Source organism: Zingiber officinale, chromosome 7A, assembly GCF_018446385.1.
Source record: "Zingiber officinale cultivar Zhangliang chromosome 7A, Zo_v1.1, whole genome shotgun sequence".
Lineage (NCBI taxonomy): Eukaryota > Viridiplantae > Streptophyta > Magnoliopsida > Zingiberales > Zingiberaceae > Zingiber > Zingiber officinale.
The window spans coordinates 24940548-24956957 of NC_055998.1; the positions used below are offsets into that span (position 1 = coordinate 24940548).

Genomic DNA, 16410 nt, shown 5'->3' on the forward strand with positions numbered 1-16410 from the left:
TGCATTATTTGTTATTAAGCTTCTATTGTTGCTACAGTTCTTTGCCGTTTTTCTACTATTTCGGTGATTGACTTGAGCGCCGGAGGGCTAACGCCAGGACCCCTTTTTTGTCCTGACACCAACATTCTTGATTTTGCAAAGAGAAGCGGAGTCTTCACAAGGTCAACTGCTGAGCCACATCTCTAGCCAACTAACCGTCTTTATGATTTTCAGACAGAATCAAATATTATGATTCAAAGCAACGAATATTTTGAAAATTGACTCTAAGTTGTATTTAAATTTACTTGGGAGGTAAGTCAATTCTTTATGTGATAAATTGTCATAAACTCCCTAACACCAAACTTAACTTCCTCTTTAATCCCTACATCATTAAAAAAACGTATCCCCACTCCTGTGTAAATTTTCCTTTGCTTCAACTCCCTTTCAACTCTTTAATGCATACTGATTTATCTAATTGTCCTATTTTTTATAGGTACAAAAAGTCTAAAATAAAATATAATTCTTCCTAAATTTGACGCATTTAAAATATAATCTAATATATTTTCTATCAAATTAAGTACAATTTTTTTTTAATTTGTTACAAGGGAACAGAAGTCTCTCATTATTTTTTATAGGTATAAATCTAAAAGGAAGTATAATTCCTTCTAAATTCAGGATTATTTAATTAAAATCAAATATATTTTCTATTTAATTGGGCATTAAGTAGGACTCATTTTCCCTTGACCAATCGATTCAGAGCTCATGCCCATCAATTGCATAAGCTGAATTGATTTTGTGATTTTAGTTAAATAATATTGAGTTTACGATAAATTATATCTTATTTTGGACATTTTTTACCTTAAAAAATAAAGATAATTATATATATTGAAGTGCATTTTCAAAGAAAAATTTACATACGTACGTACGAAGAGTAGGAATAAATTTTTTCTGAGAGAACTTAGAAGGAAATTGAGTTTGGTGTTAAAGATTTTAGGGCAATTTACACTCAATATATTTGTAATTATGACCCTAATATGAGAACTACACTTGCAAATCTAGTTGGATTGATTTTCTATCTTTACAAATTTGGTAAAAAAACAATGAAATTAGAAAAATCTGCTGATATAGTTCCAAATTGAAAATTTCAAATTAATCATGTTGTTAAAGCGTTAATCTCAGAAAAATCCGGACCTGGCCCTCCCTTGTTTTATATCTTCTGTGAATACTAAGCTTGGCCACACAAAATGGATGGGGGCAGAGGTGGCGGCGACCCTACTCGGCCGCGCGTCGGCCTCTTCCCCTGCCCCTTCCAAGGCCACCTCAACCCCATGTTCCAGCTCGCTCACCTCCTCCACCGCCGAGGCTTCCCGGTCACTGTTTTCCTCCCCCCAAGCACCCCGGATTCCGTCGCGGGCCACATCCCTCACTTTGACTTCGTCCCCCTCCCCGGCCGATTGCTCCCGCGCTTGGACAACCAGTCCGACGTGGCGGAAGCCATCGCCGAGCTCAACGCGCAGTGTGAGGCGCCGTTCCGGGAGGCGCTGTGCCGAATTGCATCTGCGGAGGGCGTCGCGTGCGTTATCGTGGACGCGCTGCTGTTCCGGGTGCAAGCGGCGGCGAAGGACGCCGGCGTTCCGGCGCTGGCGATGCGCACGTCGAGCGCCGCCTGCTTCAATGCGTTCATTTTGTATCCCCTACTTTTGAGCAGGGGGTATCTCTCGATACAGCAAGGTATATATTAATGGTCCATTTAAAGCGATTCAAATACGAACTAAATCGACTAAAAATTCGATTTTGATGTAAACCTGCTAGAAATTCAATTTTGCTATAAAATTATGAACAGAATCACACCTAGAAGATCCAATCCCCGAGCTCCCGCCCCTCCGAGTCAAAGATCTCGTCCGCGTCGACCGAAGCTCTTCGGAGTCGCTCTCCAGGATGCTGGAGCAAGTTGTCGGCGCGGCACGGACTTCGTCGGGGATCATCTTCAACACCTTCGACGCCGTGGAGGCAGCGGATCTGGAGCTGCTTCGCCAGAGGCTCGACGGCGTTCCTGTGTTTGCCGTGGGGCCGCTCTGTGCAGTGACCGGAGGAGCCCAATGCAGCTTGCTGGCGCAAGACCGCCGGTGCATGGAGTGGCTCGACAAGCAGGCGGACCGGTCCGTTATCTACGTCAGCTTCGGGAGCTTGGCAGTGTTGGAAGAGGAAGAGTTCGGCGAGATCGCTCGGGGCTTAGCTCGGAGCGGGCAGGCCTTCCTCTGGGTCGTACGGCCCGGGCAGGTTCGGGCAGGGGTTAGGCTGCCCAACGAATTGATAGAGGTGCTGTTTTTTTTTTAAAAAAAAATTAATCTCATTTTCCCAGCAATTTATCAATTATTAAAATCAGCATTAGTTTTTGTTAACCTTCAAAATTAAAATAGGTAGAAGAAAGAGGGATGATTGTGGACTGGGCCCCGCAGCAGGAGGTACTGGGCCACCCAGCTGTGGGTGGCTTCTGGACCCACAACGGGTGGAACTCGACGGTGGAGAGCCTCGTCGCCGGCGTGCCCATGCTCTGTTCGCCTCGGGACTATGATCAAATGGGCAACGCCCGGTACGTGGCCCACGTTTGGAAGGTGGGCCTCCAAATGGAGTTCGATAATGGGCCGAACATGGAGGATATCTCGCAGGCCGTGAGAATGTTGATGGTCGATGAGGCAGGGCACGACGCAAGGGCACGTGCCCAGGTCACGAAGGAAGAGGTGACTGATTGTGTTCGACCAGGTGGGTCGTCGAGTCGAGCTATTGAGAGTTTGGTGGATCACATTTGCTCATTGTGAGTTAAATTAATTTTAATCATGTATAATTATTGTTAAAAATATGTAATGATTTTGAGTCGAATGGATTTTAAATAATTTTAAAGGGTGGGTTTCATCTGAGTCCGAAAGAAATCTCTAGATGAGCCACGAGCTGGAGGCCCATGTAATTTAAGCAATTAACCCCAAAATTTTACACATTTCGCCCGCTATTTACACGCGAAGACGAAGTTAAATAGTTAATGGTAACGCACGCGACATGCTCGTTCATGGCCTGCCCTCTTCATCCTCCGTCCACGCCGAGTCCAACTCGTCTATGTCGACGGCGGCGACCTGCGACGGCCCGATTCTAGCGGCAGCTACTGGAGGTACCCTTACCAGGAGGCGCGCGACCTTCTCTGACGGAGCTCCGCCTCCGATTTCGGCACCGTCCCTCTCCTCCTTGAGGTCCCTGGGCGGCAGGAAGCAATCCATGGAGAGCCCCCAAATGTTGAAGTCCACCTCCTCCACCGTCCACGTCTCCTCCATCCGTGTTCTCGAGTGTCTGTCGCTGGTCTCCCCGAACCGGAAGAGCGAGACGTTGGTGCGGCCGGCGTGCGCGATGTTGACGCCGTCGATGGTGCGGTAGTCTTCGATGTGAGACTCCATGGTGGTCTCCCAGTATACGCAGTCCTTGGCTGACGCCGTTTTGATGCGGAGGAGGTGCGAGTCCTCGAGCTGGACGAGGAGGCCGGTACGCTGGCTGAAGTAACCCCAAACGGTGTGGCGGATGATTTCGACGCTGCTGCTGCTGCGCGCTCGAAGGGTCGTCGCCTCCGCGTCCAGGCGCAGCACGAAGCAGCCCTCGCCGTTGACGGCCTTCTCCCCGAGGCACACCGACTTGGCGAATAAGTTCGCCGTCGATCTCGGATCGAGCCCCTGAAACGTTGCGATTTTGGTGAGCGCGATACGTTGACGAAATGTCGATAAGAAATATCATGGGATCAATTACTGCCGTGTTGGGTACCTGGAGAGAGCGGCGAAGGGGGCGAGGAGGTCCGCGGGAGGCGTGCGACTGGTTCCACGGCGTTTGTCGCCAAGCCACCTTACCGTCGCTCCCGGCACTGATCTTGCTCCCGGAGACCATCAGCTCCAGGCACCACAAGTCGGGCTTTTTCTGCCACAGCACGAACCCGCCGATCTCTCCGACGTTGCCGAGCCCCTTCCTCGCCTTCCTGCCATTGCCAGAAGCCGCTGCGCCGTCCCCGCTTCCGCCGCCGTTGCCTTTGGACATCTCCGTCGCCATCATCCGAACCTTCCCCATGGCGTACATGCTATGGATCGCGTTCAGCGCCTGATCTCCTCCCGATGCCGCGATATACTGCTGCACGATGTACCTCGCCATCGACACTTCCTGCGTTCACGAACAAAAAATGTGATGTAAAAAATGCACGCACACCAACTGTTCTCTCAATTGTCGAATAGAAGCAGCAGTCTCACAATTGTGTCCTCCTTCATGTCCTTGATGACCGTGGAGTTGTAAGCATGCACCGGAAGAGGGACGAGGGGCGCCCCAATGACACCCAGCATGAGCTGGAGTTCCGCTCCGCTGCTGCCGGTCGTCATCGCCCGGCTGACGTGCGGCCGCATCCACGCCTTCACGTTGGTGCAGAACGTCTTGCTGCTACGGGAGCCAACGCCGCCGGCGAGGAACGTCTCCTCCGGCATGGGCACTTCCAGCACCGTGTCCAGTCCATCCTCCCGCTCCAGGTTCGGCCACAGCTTCCTCATAGACGGAAGAAGCAGCGGGGGAAACCAAACCAGTCTCGGCAAGCTCCAACCTTTCCGCACCAAACTCGATGCCTCGCTCTCGGTTTCGTCTCTGGCTGCTACACAGAAGTAATGGAATTCGACTTGGACTCGCAACAACGGTCGCTGTCGATGCAGCTGGCGCAGGCCGCAGGGGAATTTGTTACATATATATAAAAAAGTCGTCGTGGGCGCACGCTCTGCTTCAGATTGTTGCTTCGCTTCCCCAGAGAATTAATATAATACAAAAAGTCTAAGATAATTAGCACTAAATATGTCGCCGCGATTTCAGGGATCTCCCCCAAACAATTCCAAATGGGCAGCTTCCAGCAGGAAGACTTGCCCCAACATTTCATCGGGCGGCCATAAAGATGAACAAAGATTATTATGTTCGTTTATGCTGAATTGCACATAAATATAAGGCTGGATTGTTTTGTTTATGTTGCATTATTGGCTTCGATTTCAGGAGTCAAATCTTCCCCGCCCCAAGCGTGCCTCCAGGGATCACAATTCGTGATTAAGATTAAAGAATTAATGCACGTTGGCCTCAGTCGATCATAGTGGAAGATCCTGAAATCTGATTGATTAATTCGTGTATTACGCCTCGATCGATCAGCGTGGGCGATTAAAACTCTGATTAATTATTAAAAAAAAAATAGAGCGAGGAGATGGCGGCGGCGGGGGGCGCCCCGTCGTGTGCGCCGCTGTGGACGCGGCCGCCACGGTGGTTGAAACCAAGAAGAAGAGCAGTTTCGAGCTTCACTCTTAACACATGACTGGTGAAGCAGGAGCAGGCAGGCGGCATCGATGCTGAGATGACCATCGTGCTGTCCAGCATCTCAATGGCCTGCAAGCAGATCACCTCTCTGGTGAAGCGCACCAGCATCTCCAACCTCACCGGCGTCCAGGGCAGTGAACGTCCAAGGCGAGAACCAGAAGAAGCTCGAGCTCGACGTCATCTCCAACGAGGTAAATCGTATTCTAAATCAATAGCTTGACTATTATAACGGAAGATCAAGCTTTGATTCGATAGTTGCAGGTGTTCTCGAATTGCCTGAGATTGAGTGGGCGGACGGGCAACATAGCGTCGGAAGAAGACGACATGCCGGTGCCCATGGAAGAGAGCTACTCGGCAACTACATGGTCGTTGATCTTGTTTAAAAATGATAGAGATGATGCGCTAGATAGATGACTCTGTCATTGACTAAGAGAAAATTTTGGGATGGAGAAGAGACCACACTTCATGCTCTTTTATGCGTACATCGTAAAGAGAGTAAAAAGAAGTGTTAAAGCAAGATCCAGGGAGGAGGTCCCTAACGTAGGTACTCCAACGTTCAAGTCAGTATAACAGCCGAGCGAAAAGTGGAGAAAAAAATGAATAGTAGATGTGTGCGTCTTTTGATGTTGAAAAGTATACTTGACCAACGAAGAAGACCTCTTTTATACTGATTCTCAGAACCGCGTAATCATGAGATGTCAGAGAATGTCTGATGTCAAAATATATCAACTAATAAAATTTGTATAACCATCTTTCAAGGAAAGTTTCATTTTATACACATGAATTGTCTTTTGTAATCTTTATATTAATGAGGCGGTTGAGAATGTTAGATGTTAGAATTGTTGGTGCAATATCCCTAGGTCAAGGTTGACCTGATTGACTAAGCTTGAGTTTGGTCAAGTTTGAGTATTGATATTTGAGTTTCGATGTTTGACAATACGTGGAGATTGCAGGTTCAATCATCAATCTGGGGAGATTGCTGGTGCAATTCTCCTCTGGTCAGGGTTTGACCAGATTGGTGTGAAGAAGAGTCAAGTAGGTTAAAGTTGACCAGATACTTGACTAGGAAAAGTCTTGGTGAGTGAAGTCGGGCAGTTAGAAAATCCTTGTAAATAAAGCCAGGTGAAAACCATAGTGAGTGAAGTTAGGTGAAAGTCTTGGTGAGTGAAGCCAGGCAGAAGGAAAGTCCTGGTGAATGAAGCTAGGCAGATGGAAAGTCCTAGTGAATGAAGCTAGGTAGAATGGAAAGTCCTGGTGAGTGAAGCCAGGTAGTTTGAAAATCCTGGTGAGTGAAGCCATGTGAAAATCCTAGTGAGTGAAGCTAGGTGAAAGTCCTGGTGAGTGAAGCCAGGTAGAAGGAAAGTCCTAGTGAGTGAAGCTAGGCAGAATGGAAAGTCCAAGTAGGTCAAATGATTGATCGGATACTTGACACGAGGAAATCCAGATGGGTTGAGGGTGACCGAACATCTGGTGGAAGTCCAAGTGGGTCATGGAGGACTGGGCACTTGCCACGAGACGGTAAGTCCAAGTGGGCCAAGGTTGACCTGAAAGTTGGCAAAGACAAAGTCCAGATGAGTCAAAAGTTGATCGAACACTTAGCGGTTGTAAGTCCAGTAGGGAGTTGGCGTGAAACTAGGAAGTTCGAACGTAGTAAACTTCCAAAGGCCATAATTTTTGACTCGGATATTGGAATGAGGTAATCTCGGATGAGAAACGAAACTCATTTCAAGCTCTACACAATTTTCTGCTTGCCAATTGATTGGTCAATCGATTGGGGGGGGGGGGGGGGGTTCAATCGATTGGTTAACATAATTTTTTGTAGAAATAGTCTGGATCGATTGGGTAATCGATCAAAACTTCTCCAATCGATTGGTCAATCGATTGAGAGAGTTTCTGAGCGAACAGTGAGCTTCTGAATCGATCAGTTAATCGATTGAAATCTTCAATCGATCGACTGATCGATTGAGGGGGGGGGGGCTGGATATCACCCGATAGAAGTCGAATTGATCGGGCGATCAATTCAGGGAATTTTCAGAGAGCACAGATACGCTATGAATCGATCGATCGATCAATTCAAAGCCTCTCCAATCGATTGAGAGTCATTCAATTGATTGGGATCCGACTGTTAGCGTAGAATAAAGCCGTTGGTGAGCATCTTCTTCGACAGCTCTTCGATTCCTCTCCAAGGGCGATCTCAACGATTCTTCTCCACCGAGCTCAGTGACACATGCCAGTTCTTGAAGGTTCTTGGAGTGAAGTGCAGTTGCATTCCCAAGCATTAAGAGGCATTCCCAAACAAGAAGAGAGCATAAGTGTTGTAAACCTTGTAAGGTTTGTGTTTATATTTCTTCTTGTTTTGAGTTGTATGCTGGTGTGAGTCTTATACAAGGTTTCTCCACCTCCGGTAGTTACCGAGAAGGAGTATTTTGTTTAGTGGAGTGAATGTCGTTTGTGGATCCTTGGATTAGTCACCTCTCCTTGAGGTGGATACCAAGTAAATCCTTGTGTTAGGATTGCTTGAGTGTTTTCCTCTGCATATCATCACCAAGAAGCAAGCTACGAGAAGCGCGACGAACTATTCACCCCCCTCTAGCACATTTCGACCCTAACAAGTGGTATCAAGCGATGCCACTCTTTACCGGAATCATCGCCGGAAGGATCAAAAAGGGTAGAGGGCAAAGAAGTTGGAGCAAAATTTATTAAGTCGAAGACTTCATCAAAAGGCTCAACTTCAAATGGAATTCCAAGATGGACTTGGATTTGACACAAGGGTGCCTCCACCATTCACTTCAATAAGCTTTGATCTTTGGAAACCAAGGATCAAAAATTTCTTGATGGTGGAGATAGAGTAATGTTTTGCTCTCATGGAAGGCTTTGAAGCTCCAACAAATTCAAATGGCAAAATTCTCAAGAGGAGCAAGTGGAGCCAAGAGCAAATCCAAAGATGTGAGGCTAATGATAAAATGTCCAAGCTTTTGGTCAATCTATTACCGAGCAACATCTTGGAGTAAATTGAAGAATTTAAAGATGCCAAAGAACTATGTAGTAAATTGGCTAAGCTTCATGAAGAACCCTCCACTGTACCAAATCAAGAAAATTTCAAAGAGGACAACTCATTGGAGCAAGATCAAGAGGAAGATGCCTCCGAGGTTGAGAGATACTCAACACCGGAGGAAGAAGAAGAAAGCTCATCCTTAATAGAGGACGAAGATAAAGGCAAAGGAGTGTACTCCTTATTTCATGTACATGAGGATTCGGAAGTTGAGAGATGCTCAACATCCGAAGATGAAGAGAAAGAAGCCTCCACCTCTAGGATTGAGGGGGAGCGTGGGCCGTCATTGCTGGATCGAGAAAAAGCCTCTACATCTGGATCAAAAGGAGAAGACGCCACCCCTACAAGAAAAGATATAAAAATTTCAATGGTTAATGACAAAAATCATATTATATGTTTTGAGTGTAGGGAACATGGGCACTAGAGTAAGTGCCCTAAATTGGCCAAGAAGAAGGGCCAAGTGGCACTAAAAGGCAAGGAGAAGCCCAAAGAGACCACCCCCACACAAAGAAGAGCAAGGAACAAATTGTATGCTTCTTGTGTAACCAAAAAGGACATTACTGGAGCAAATGTCCTAAGGGGAAGAAATCGGTCAAGGCTAAGGGAGGAAGAACAAATCAAGGGGGAGCTTCTAAGGTAAAACCCAAGGTATCATTTATTGAGTCTGTCCCCTTAAATCATGGTACAAAGCATGCTAGTTCTAACTTATACTATTTTAATGATATTTGCCATAAAATAGGAAGCATGATAAAATTAATGAAAATCATGTGGATTTTCATGCTAAGATTACCACACCTAAGGCTAGGAAGGTAGATAAAAATCTAGGTAAGAACACTAAGGATCACAGTTACAAGCCTAGAAATAAAAATGCTCAAGGATTTAATGAAAAAACAAAATCTAAGGATTTATGGAAAGAAAATCAAGTCTTGAGGTCAAGGCTTGATAAAATGAAAAATACCCTAAAAAGGATGAAAAATATCCTAAAAAGGCAAAATGAGCATAACCTAGGTCTAGGAGTACAAAAGTCATCCAATGGCCAGGTTTGGGATACAAACCTAAGGCCAAGAAGGATGTAACTTCTTACCATAGGGTTCCATACAGCTATGGAACCAAGCCTAGGTCTAGGGGTCAAGTCAAGGATACAAGGGAAGTTATCCCTAGGAGTATCTTTGCAATAACAAATGTGACTAAGACTTCTAAGAAGTATAAGAAAGTCACTGACAAGGTCACAAGGGAAGCTATCCCTAGAGTTGACCTAGAGAAGGTGACCAAGGCTTCTAAGAAGCCTAACAAGGTCATTAGGAATGTATCTAGGGAAGTTATCTCTAGTGAGTACCTAGAGCATCCAAGGAGCACCAATAGGTTTTGGGTTTCTAGAAGCATTTTCTCTACCCCTTAGATGGGTTAGAGATTGTCAACTTAAATTGGAAGGGCAGGTAACCCAACTTTGATGAAGTTGACATTCGGAGAGCATTTTCAAGGTTACTATTAACCTTTGAAAATGAAGAGGATTATCATTACTCTTTGAAAGAGTAAAATGTGCTATAATTTGAGAAGTTTGATTTTAAATTTAAATTGACACAAATTGGGGAAAACATAAGAAATATCAAGTTGGGGTTTTGATATTTTCTTAGGGAATTGAAGGTAAATCTAGGCCTTAATTTAAAATGATTACTCTTTTGGAAGCATAAAAATGTGCCAAAATTTGAGGAATATGCTTAATCTTAAATTGACACAATTAATCAAGAGGTAAAGAAATGTCAAGTTGGATTTTGACATTTTCTTGAAGAAAAAGGTGGGTAATTTAGGATTTAATTTTAAGTTAGCTAAAATTTAAGGATACTTAGATAATCTAGGTATTTTATTTAAGCTAAATTGCCATGCTTTGTTTACCCATCATATGCCATGACATCATGTGTGCATTCATACTTTATTATGAAAAATACAAAAATACCATGTCATGTCATACATACATCATGTAGTTGTAATATATTTTCTTTTAAAAATTATTTCTTTTTGGTGTATACCATAAATCATCATGCATTATTTTAATCTCTTTGAAATTAAGGACTAATGACATTCACTAACAAGTAACATCCTAAGTGGATGTTCATAATCCTAAATGCCTAGATGGATATGCATGATCCATAGTTTAGGGTAAAACTAAACTTTACATCTTACAAAGAACTATAAGGTGACTTGTATTGTTTTAGTATACATTAGATACAAGTGAGATGTTAGGATGATGAACAAAATTTAAGATGTTGATTTAGTGCATTCTTTTGAGTTTTAGGTTCATCAAAACACATAGTTATGTGTTTCTAAATCATTGGGAAAGCTAATGTACAAGTCATGTGCATTGAGCCCAAAGAACATGGCTGGAAATTGGTTTTGAAAATGATTTTAAAATGCTTATGGAAAACCTTGGTGAAGATTATCTTTTGATAGTAATCATCATTGAAAAGTTAGACACAAGCTAGAAGAAAACACTAAAGTTTTTACAAGTTTTTAAGTTTATGTCAATCTTTGAAAATAGAAAATATTTTCATAGAAAATTATTTTTACTTGATAATATATACCCAAAATAATGTCTACATGAATTTTTATAATTTTTAGAATTTTGTAGATTTTTTAGGGCATTTCTGAAATTCGACTAAAATTGAATTTCAGGATTTCAAAAATCCAATCGATCAGCTAATCAATTGGGAAGCCTCAATTGATCGATTGAGCTGCATTTCTTCACGAGCATAGCCTCGCTGGATCGATCAGCCGATCGATTCAATATGCCTAGATGGATTAGTGGATCGATTCAGAGGCAATTTTCGTGAACAGAAGTTCATGGAATTGATCAGGTGATCGATTGAAATGGTTTCAATCGATTGAGCCCCCACTTCAATCGATTGGGAGTGCTGATTTTGGCTGGGAAAGCTTGATTTAAGCATTTTAAACTATTTTTAGTCTAGGTAACCATTCCAAACCCCTTAAAACACATTTATATATATTTAGGGGGGGGGGGTTTCATGATAAAAACATGGATGGATTGGTTAAAGGAGATTAAGTAGAAGTTTAGGTTGAGGTTTAGTTTCAAATATTGATACTTAAACCTCAAAACTTCTAATTTTGGATTTCCTAAAGGTTTAGGGATTCCAAGTCATTGTTAGTGCAATGATAGAAGTTTGGAGCATATCTTTAGGGGGAGTTACTCTTTAAGGACATGAAAAATTAAATTTTCATAAACCTTGGAAGGTGGTTAACCTTAGTGTAAATGCTCAAGGATGAGCATTCGATGCAAATGGAGGGTATGAGACCTTCATTTGGATTGGTGGATTGATTAATGCTCAAGGGTGAGCATTGGATATAATGAAGGGTATGAAGACCTTCGTTGTGGGGTTGTGAGTAATGAGTGAAGTTGTGAACAACGTTGAATAACTCTTCAGGAGGAGAGTTTTTGATGTATGCCAATAAGGGGAGAATGTAGAGTTTAAGTTAGACATTCATTACCAAAAGAGGGAGTTTGCCCTCTAGAAAAGGGGGAGAATAAAGGAAACCCTCATTCATGCCTTGACATGAAAGAAAGTTGAGGCTATGGGATTAGCCTAACTTAAAGGTATTGTCAAACATCAAAAAGAGGGAGATTGTTGGTCCAATATCCCTAGGTCAAGGTTGACCTGGTTGACTAAGCTTGAGTTGGCTCAAGGTTGAGTCTTGATGTTTGAGTTTCGATGTTTGACAATACGTGGAGATTGTAGGTACAGTTGTCCATCTGGGGAGATTGCTGGTGCAATTCTCCTCTGGTCAGGGTTTGACCAGATTGGTGTGAAAAAGAGTCAAATAGGTCAAGGTTGACCGGATACTTGACTAGGAAAAGTCCTGGTGTGTGAAGCCAGACAGTTAGAAAATCCTGATGAATGAAGCCAGGTGAAAACCCTAGTGATTGAAGCTAGGTGAAAGTCCTGGTGAGTGAAACTAAGTAGAAGGAAAGTCCTGGTGAGTGAAGCCAAGCAGATGGAAAGTCCTAGTGAGTGAAGTTTGGCAGAATGGAAAGTCCTAGTGAGTGAAGTCAGGCAGTTTGAACTCCTGATGAGTGAAGTTAGGTGAAAACCCTAGTGAGTGAAGTTAGATAAAAGTCCTGGTGAGTGAAGCTAGGCAGAAGGAAAGTCCTAGTGAGTGAATCTATGTGGAATAGAAAGTCCAAGTAGGTCAAACGATTGTCCAGATACTTGGCACGAGGAAATCTAGATGGGTTGAGGGTGACCGAACATCTGATGGAAGTCCAAGTGGGGCATGGAGGATCAGACACTTGGCATGAGATGGTAAGTCCAAGTGGATCAAGATTGACCTGACAGTTGGCAAAGAGAAAGTCCAGATGGGTTAAAAGTTGACCGAATACTTAGCGGTCGTAAGTCCAATAGGGAGTTGGCATGGAACTAGGAAGTTCAGACGTAGTAAACTTTCGAAGGCCATAACTTTTGACTCGGATATCAGAATGAGGTGATCTAAGATACGAAATAAAGCTCATTTCAAGCTCTACACAATTTTCTACTTGCCAATCAATTGGGGGGGGGGGGTTCAATTGATTAGCCAATCAATTGGTTGACATGATTTTATGCAGAAATGGTCTGGATCAATTGGGTAATCGATCAAAACTTCCCCAATCGATTGGTCAATCAATTGGGAGAGTTTCTAACCTAACAATGAGCTTTTGAATCGATCAGTTGATTGATTGAAACCTCCAATCGATTGGCCAATCCACTCAGGTCATTTCCAGAGAGCATAAAGGCGCTCTGAATCGATCGATTGATCGATTCAAAGCCTCCCCAATCGATTAAGAGCCATTCAATCGATTGAGATCCGACCGTTGGGGCAGGATAAAGCCGTTGGCGAGCATCTTCTTTGGCAGCTCTTCGATTACTCTCCAGCGATGATCTCAGCGGTTCTTCTCCACCGATCTCAGTGACACACGCCAATTCTTGAAGGTTCTTGGAGTGAAGTGCAGTTGTTGGTTGCTACTCAGAATATCGTACTGGTTCCCTTGTACAAAAATTTTGTACAAGTCCCGAACCTTTCCTAACAACCTATTGTGTTCTTTAGAAATTAAATTTGGAATCACAAACAGAACTTAACATTATTGATTCTAAATTCAACTTATCTGTTCTTAGAGTTTTTGACTTGGATCGCAAACGATGCTTAACATTATTGATCGAAATCCACCCATGTTACAAAGTTGATTAAACATTTATTTCAAAGATCGGCCTCCAGGTTAAACATGGCGAGGCACTAGGCCTTCTTGGGTATGGGATCATCCACTACTTCCTAGACAAAGCCTTTCAACAAAATTTAATATTTAATCTCCTTATAGTAACCTTAGGTTTAACCATTAAGAACAATCAAATCACAAGATCGAAAAACAAAAGAAACATAAAATCAAAACATAAATTCGATTGCCTAGAATCGTTAGCCTCTTGTGTTTGGTAATTCAAAATCCGTACAAAGAAATCTAGTATGATGCGGAACAAGACAACTAGTTATACCTTTCTTTGTTAACAAAAACCTCTTGATCTTCTATTGTATTCCTCTCCTTCTCTTGGACGTCGTGTGGGTGATGATCTACCAAGAAGAAATCTACCAAAGCCTTCCTTGCTTCCAAGTTTCGGCCACCACCACAATGTTCCAAGGGATGCTAGAAAACAATGCCTCATTTCTCTACTTCTTCACCTCCAAGCAACCGTCCACCAAGAGCTCCACAAGAGATGATGTCGCTGGCCATAAAGAAGAAGAGAAAGAGAAGAGGAAGGGCCGGCCACCAAGGATGGAAGAGAGGAACAATAGAATAGGTTGTGTCTCATGAAGGCACCCCTCCCTCTCTTTTATAATCCTTGGTGAATCCAAAAAAGGAAAATTTTATAACAAAAAATAAAACTTCCTTTTTTCCTCTCTATGGCTGGCCACACCATGTTTAAACAAATAAGGAAAGATTTTAAATAAAAATTAAAATCTCTCTTTTAAAAATCCCTTTTGTGATTAGCTATAAAAGGAATGTTTTATAAATTAAAATCTCTCTCTTTTAAATCCTTTTATGGATATCTATAAAAGATAAGATTTAAAAATAAAACTCATTTTATATCATGGTTACAAAAAATGAAAGTTTTCTTAAAAATTAAAATCTTTCTCCTAACATTATAGATATCTACAAATAAGGAAAGATATCCAATCTCTCTTTTAATCCTTTGTAGAAAATCTATAAAAGTAAAGATCTTAAAATTAAAAACTCTCTTTTAAAACCATATGGATAAAAACATAAAAGGAAAGATTTTATCAAAATTTTATTTTTAATAAAATCCCTCTTCCCTTTCACACTTGGTCGACTCTTTGCTTGGGCACCAAGCAAGGCTTGGCCGACCCTAGCCTTAACTCCAAGCTTGGCTTGGCCGACCCCTTGCTTGGGCTCCAAGCAAGGATAGGGGCCGACCCCTAGCATGGGCTAAGAGGCTAGGATTTGGGTGGATATAAGACTTTATATAAGAAGGCTATAATAGGGACCGAGAGGAGGAATTGGTTTTGATCTCCTGATGATCTTGAATTTCCCGTGTTCGCCCCGAACACCCAACTCAAGTTCATCAATAATAACTCATACCACTAAAGACCTACTATTGAACTATCGCACCAATCCCAAATTATATTATGGGTTTCTTCTTATTATGAGTGTGTTAATCTCCCTATGTTTAAGATATCGAATGCCCATTAATTCAATGAGTTACTAACAACTCACTTAATTAATATCTAGCTCCAAGAGTAGTACAACTCAACCTTATTGTCATGTCAGATTAAGTCCACTTGCAGGGTTTACATGACAATCCTTATGAGCTCCTCAAGGGGACATCATCAACTTAGATTACTAGGACACAATTTCATTCTATAATCAACAACACACCATATAAATAATATCATTTCCCAACTTATCAGGCCTATTGATTTAACGAGCTAAATCACACCCTTTATGAAAACTTCCCCAAGCAAGGGGAAATCGATTAGTTGACATAATTTTATGCAGAAATGGTTTGGATCGATTGGGTAATCGATTTAAACTTCCCCAATCGATTGGTCAATCGATTGGGAGAGTTTTTGAGCGAACAGTGAGCTTCTGAATCGATCAGTTGATCGATTGAAACCTCCAATCGATTGGCCAATCCATTCAGTGCATTTCTAGAGAGCATAGAGGTGCTCTAAATTGATCGATCAATCGATTCAAAGCCTCCTCAATCGATTAAGAGTCATTCAATCGATTGAGATCCGACCGTTGGCGTAGGATAAAGCCATTGGCGAGCATCTTCTTTGGCAGCTCTTCGATTACTCTCCAACGACGATCTCAGCGATTCTTCTCCACCGATCTTAGTGACACACGCCAATTCTTGAAGGTTCTTGGAGTGAAGTGCAGTAGCATTCCCAAGCATCAAGATGCATTCCCAAACAAGAAGAGAGCATAAGTGTAATGCCCGCCCTTCCCCTACTGATGGCAAGGGCGGCGCTACGCGAACATACATACATGTGCGTTCATTGCAGCGGAAGAATTTAAAATTTTAAAACATATATAGAGAACAATATAATCATGTAAGCATATTAAACATGTGAGCATGCTTAGCATTCATGTGCGTAACTTGATTTAATATTTAGTCACTGAAACATAACATAGAATTCAAGCATAGTCTAGTTACCTTAACATTCAAGCATGATAAAAAGGTTCTTAGCAATTCTTTAACTAAACCAAGTGCCTATTAGTTCAAGATTCATGAAATTAATAAAAAGAGATAGTCAAGTAGCAAACATTAAAAGCATCAAGTAGAAAAAAAAATTAACATGCAAAACTTAGAACATGCATAAGTCTTGAAACACAAAACAGATCTCTTCCACCATGCCACCGCCACACACATCTTTTGCCCCTCCTGCTGCTCCTTTTAGTTTAGCCATTCTTTACCCTTTTCTGCAGTACAAGGAAATTTAAAACTATAAGCACATAGGCT

General features: G+C 42.6%; 2 protein-coding genes across 3 annotated transcripts; one reads left to right on the forward strand and one right to left on the reverse strand.

The window, feature by feature from the left end:
• The first annotated feature begins 1191 nt into the window (after positions 1-1191).
• On the forward strand, positions 1192-2880 carry LOC121999996 (DIMBOA UDP-glucosyltransferase BX8-like). The gene is made up of 3 exons (XM_042554583.1): positions 1192-1710; positions 1823-2298; positions 2400-2880. The coding sequence occupies exons 1-3, from the start codon at positions 1224-1226 to the stop codon at positions 2796-2798; spliced, it is 1362 nt and encodes a 453-aa protein (XP_042410517.1). The 5' UTR covers positions 1192-1223; the 3' UTR covers positions 2799-2880.
• Positions 2881-2946: 66 nt separating this feature from the next.
• On the reverse strand, positions 2947-4544 carry LOC121999998. Of its 2 annotated transcripts, XM_042554585.1 has the most exons (3): positions 4254-4544; positions 3781-4167; positions 2947-3692 (listed from the first exon to the last, which is right to left on the reverse strand). In XM_042554585.1, the coding sequence occupies exons 1-3, from the start codon at positions 4542-4544 to the stop codon at positions 3042-3044; spliced, it is 1329 nt and encodes a 442-aa protein (XP_042410519.1). In that variant the 3' UTR covers positions 2947-3041. The 2 variants fall into 2 exon arrangements, with proteins under 2 accessions (XP_042410519.1, XP_042410518.1); XM_042554584.1 differs by having other exon boundaries at positions 2985-4167.
• Positions 4545-16410: the final 11866 nt, after the last annotated feature.

Excerpts from the sequence above, each read along its gene's own strand:
- LOC121999996 (XM_042554583.1), top strand. The coding sequence starts at position 1,224 with ATGGATGGGGGCAGAGGTGGCGGCGACCCTACTCGGCCGCGCGTCGGC. Across the intron at positions 1,711-1,822 it reads GTATCTCTCGATACAGCAAG|AATCACACCTAGAAGATCCA; the intron begins GTATATATTAAT and ends AATTATGAACAG. Across the intron at positions 2,299-2,399 it reads TGCCCAACGAATTGATAGAG|GTAGAAGAAAGAGGGATGAT; the intron begins GTGCTGTTTTTT and ends AAATTAAAATAG.
- LOC121999998 (XM_042554584.1), bottom strand. The coding sequence starts at position 4,544 with ATGAGGAAGCTGTGGCCGAACCTGGAGCGGGAGGATGGACTGGACACG. Across the intron at positions 4,168-4,253 it reads ACATGAAGGAGGACACAATT|GAAGTGTCGATGGCGAGGTA; the intron begins GTGAGACTGCTG and ends TCGTGAACGCAG.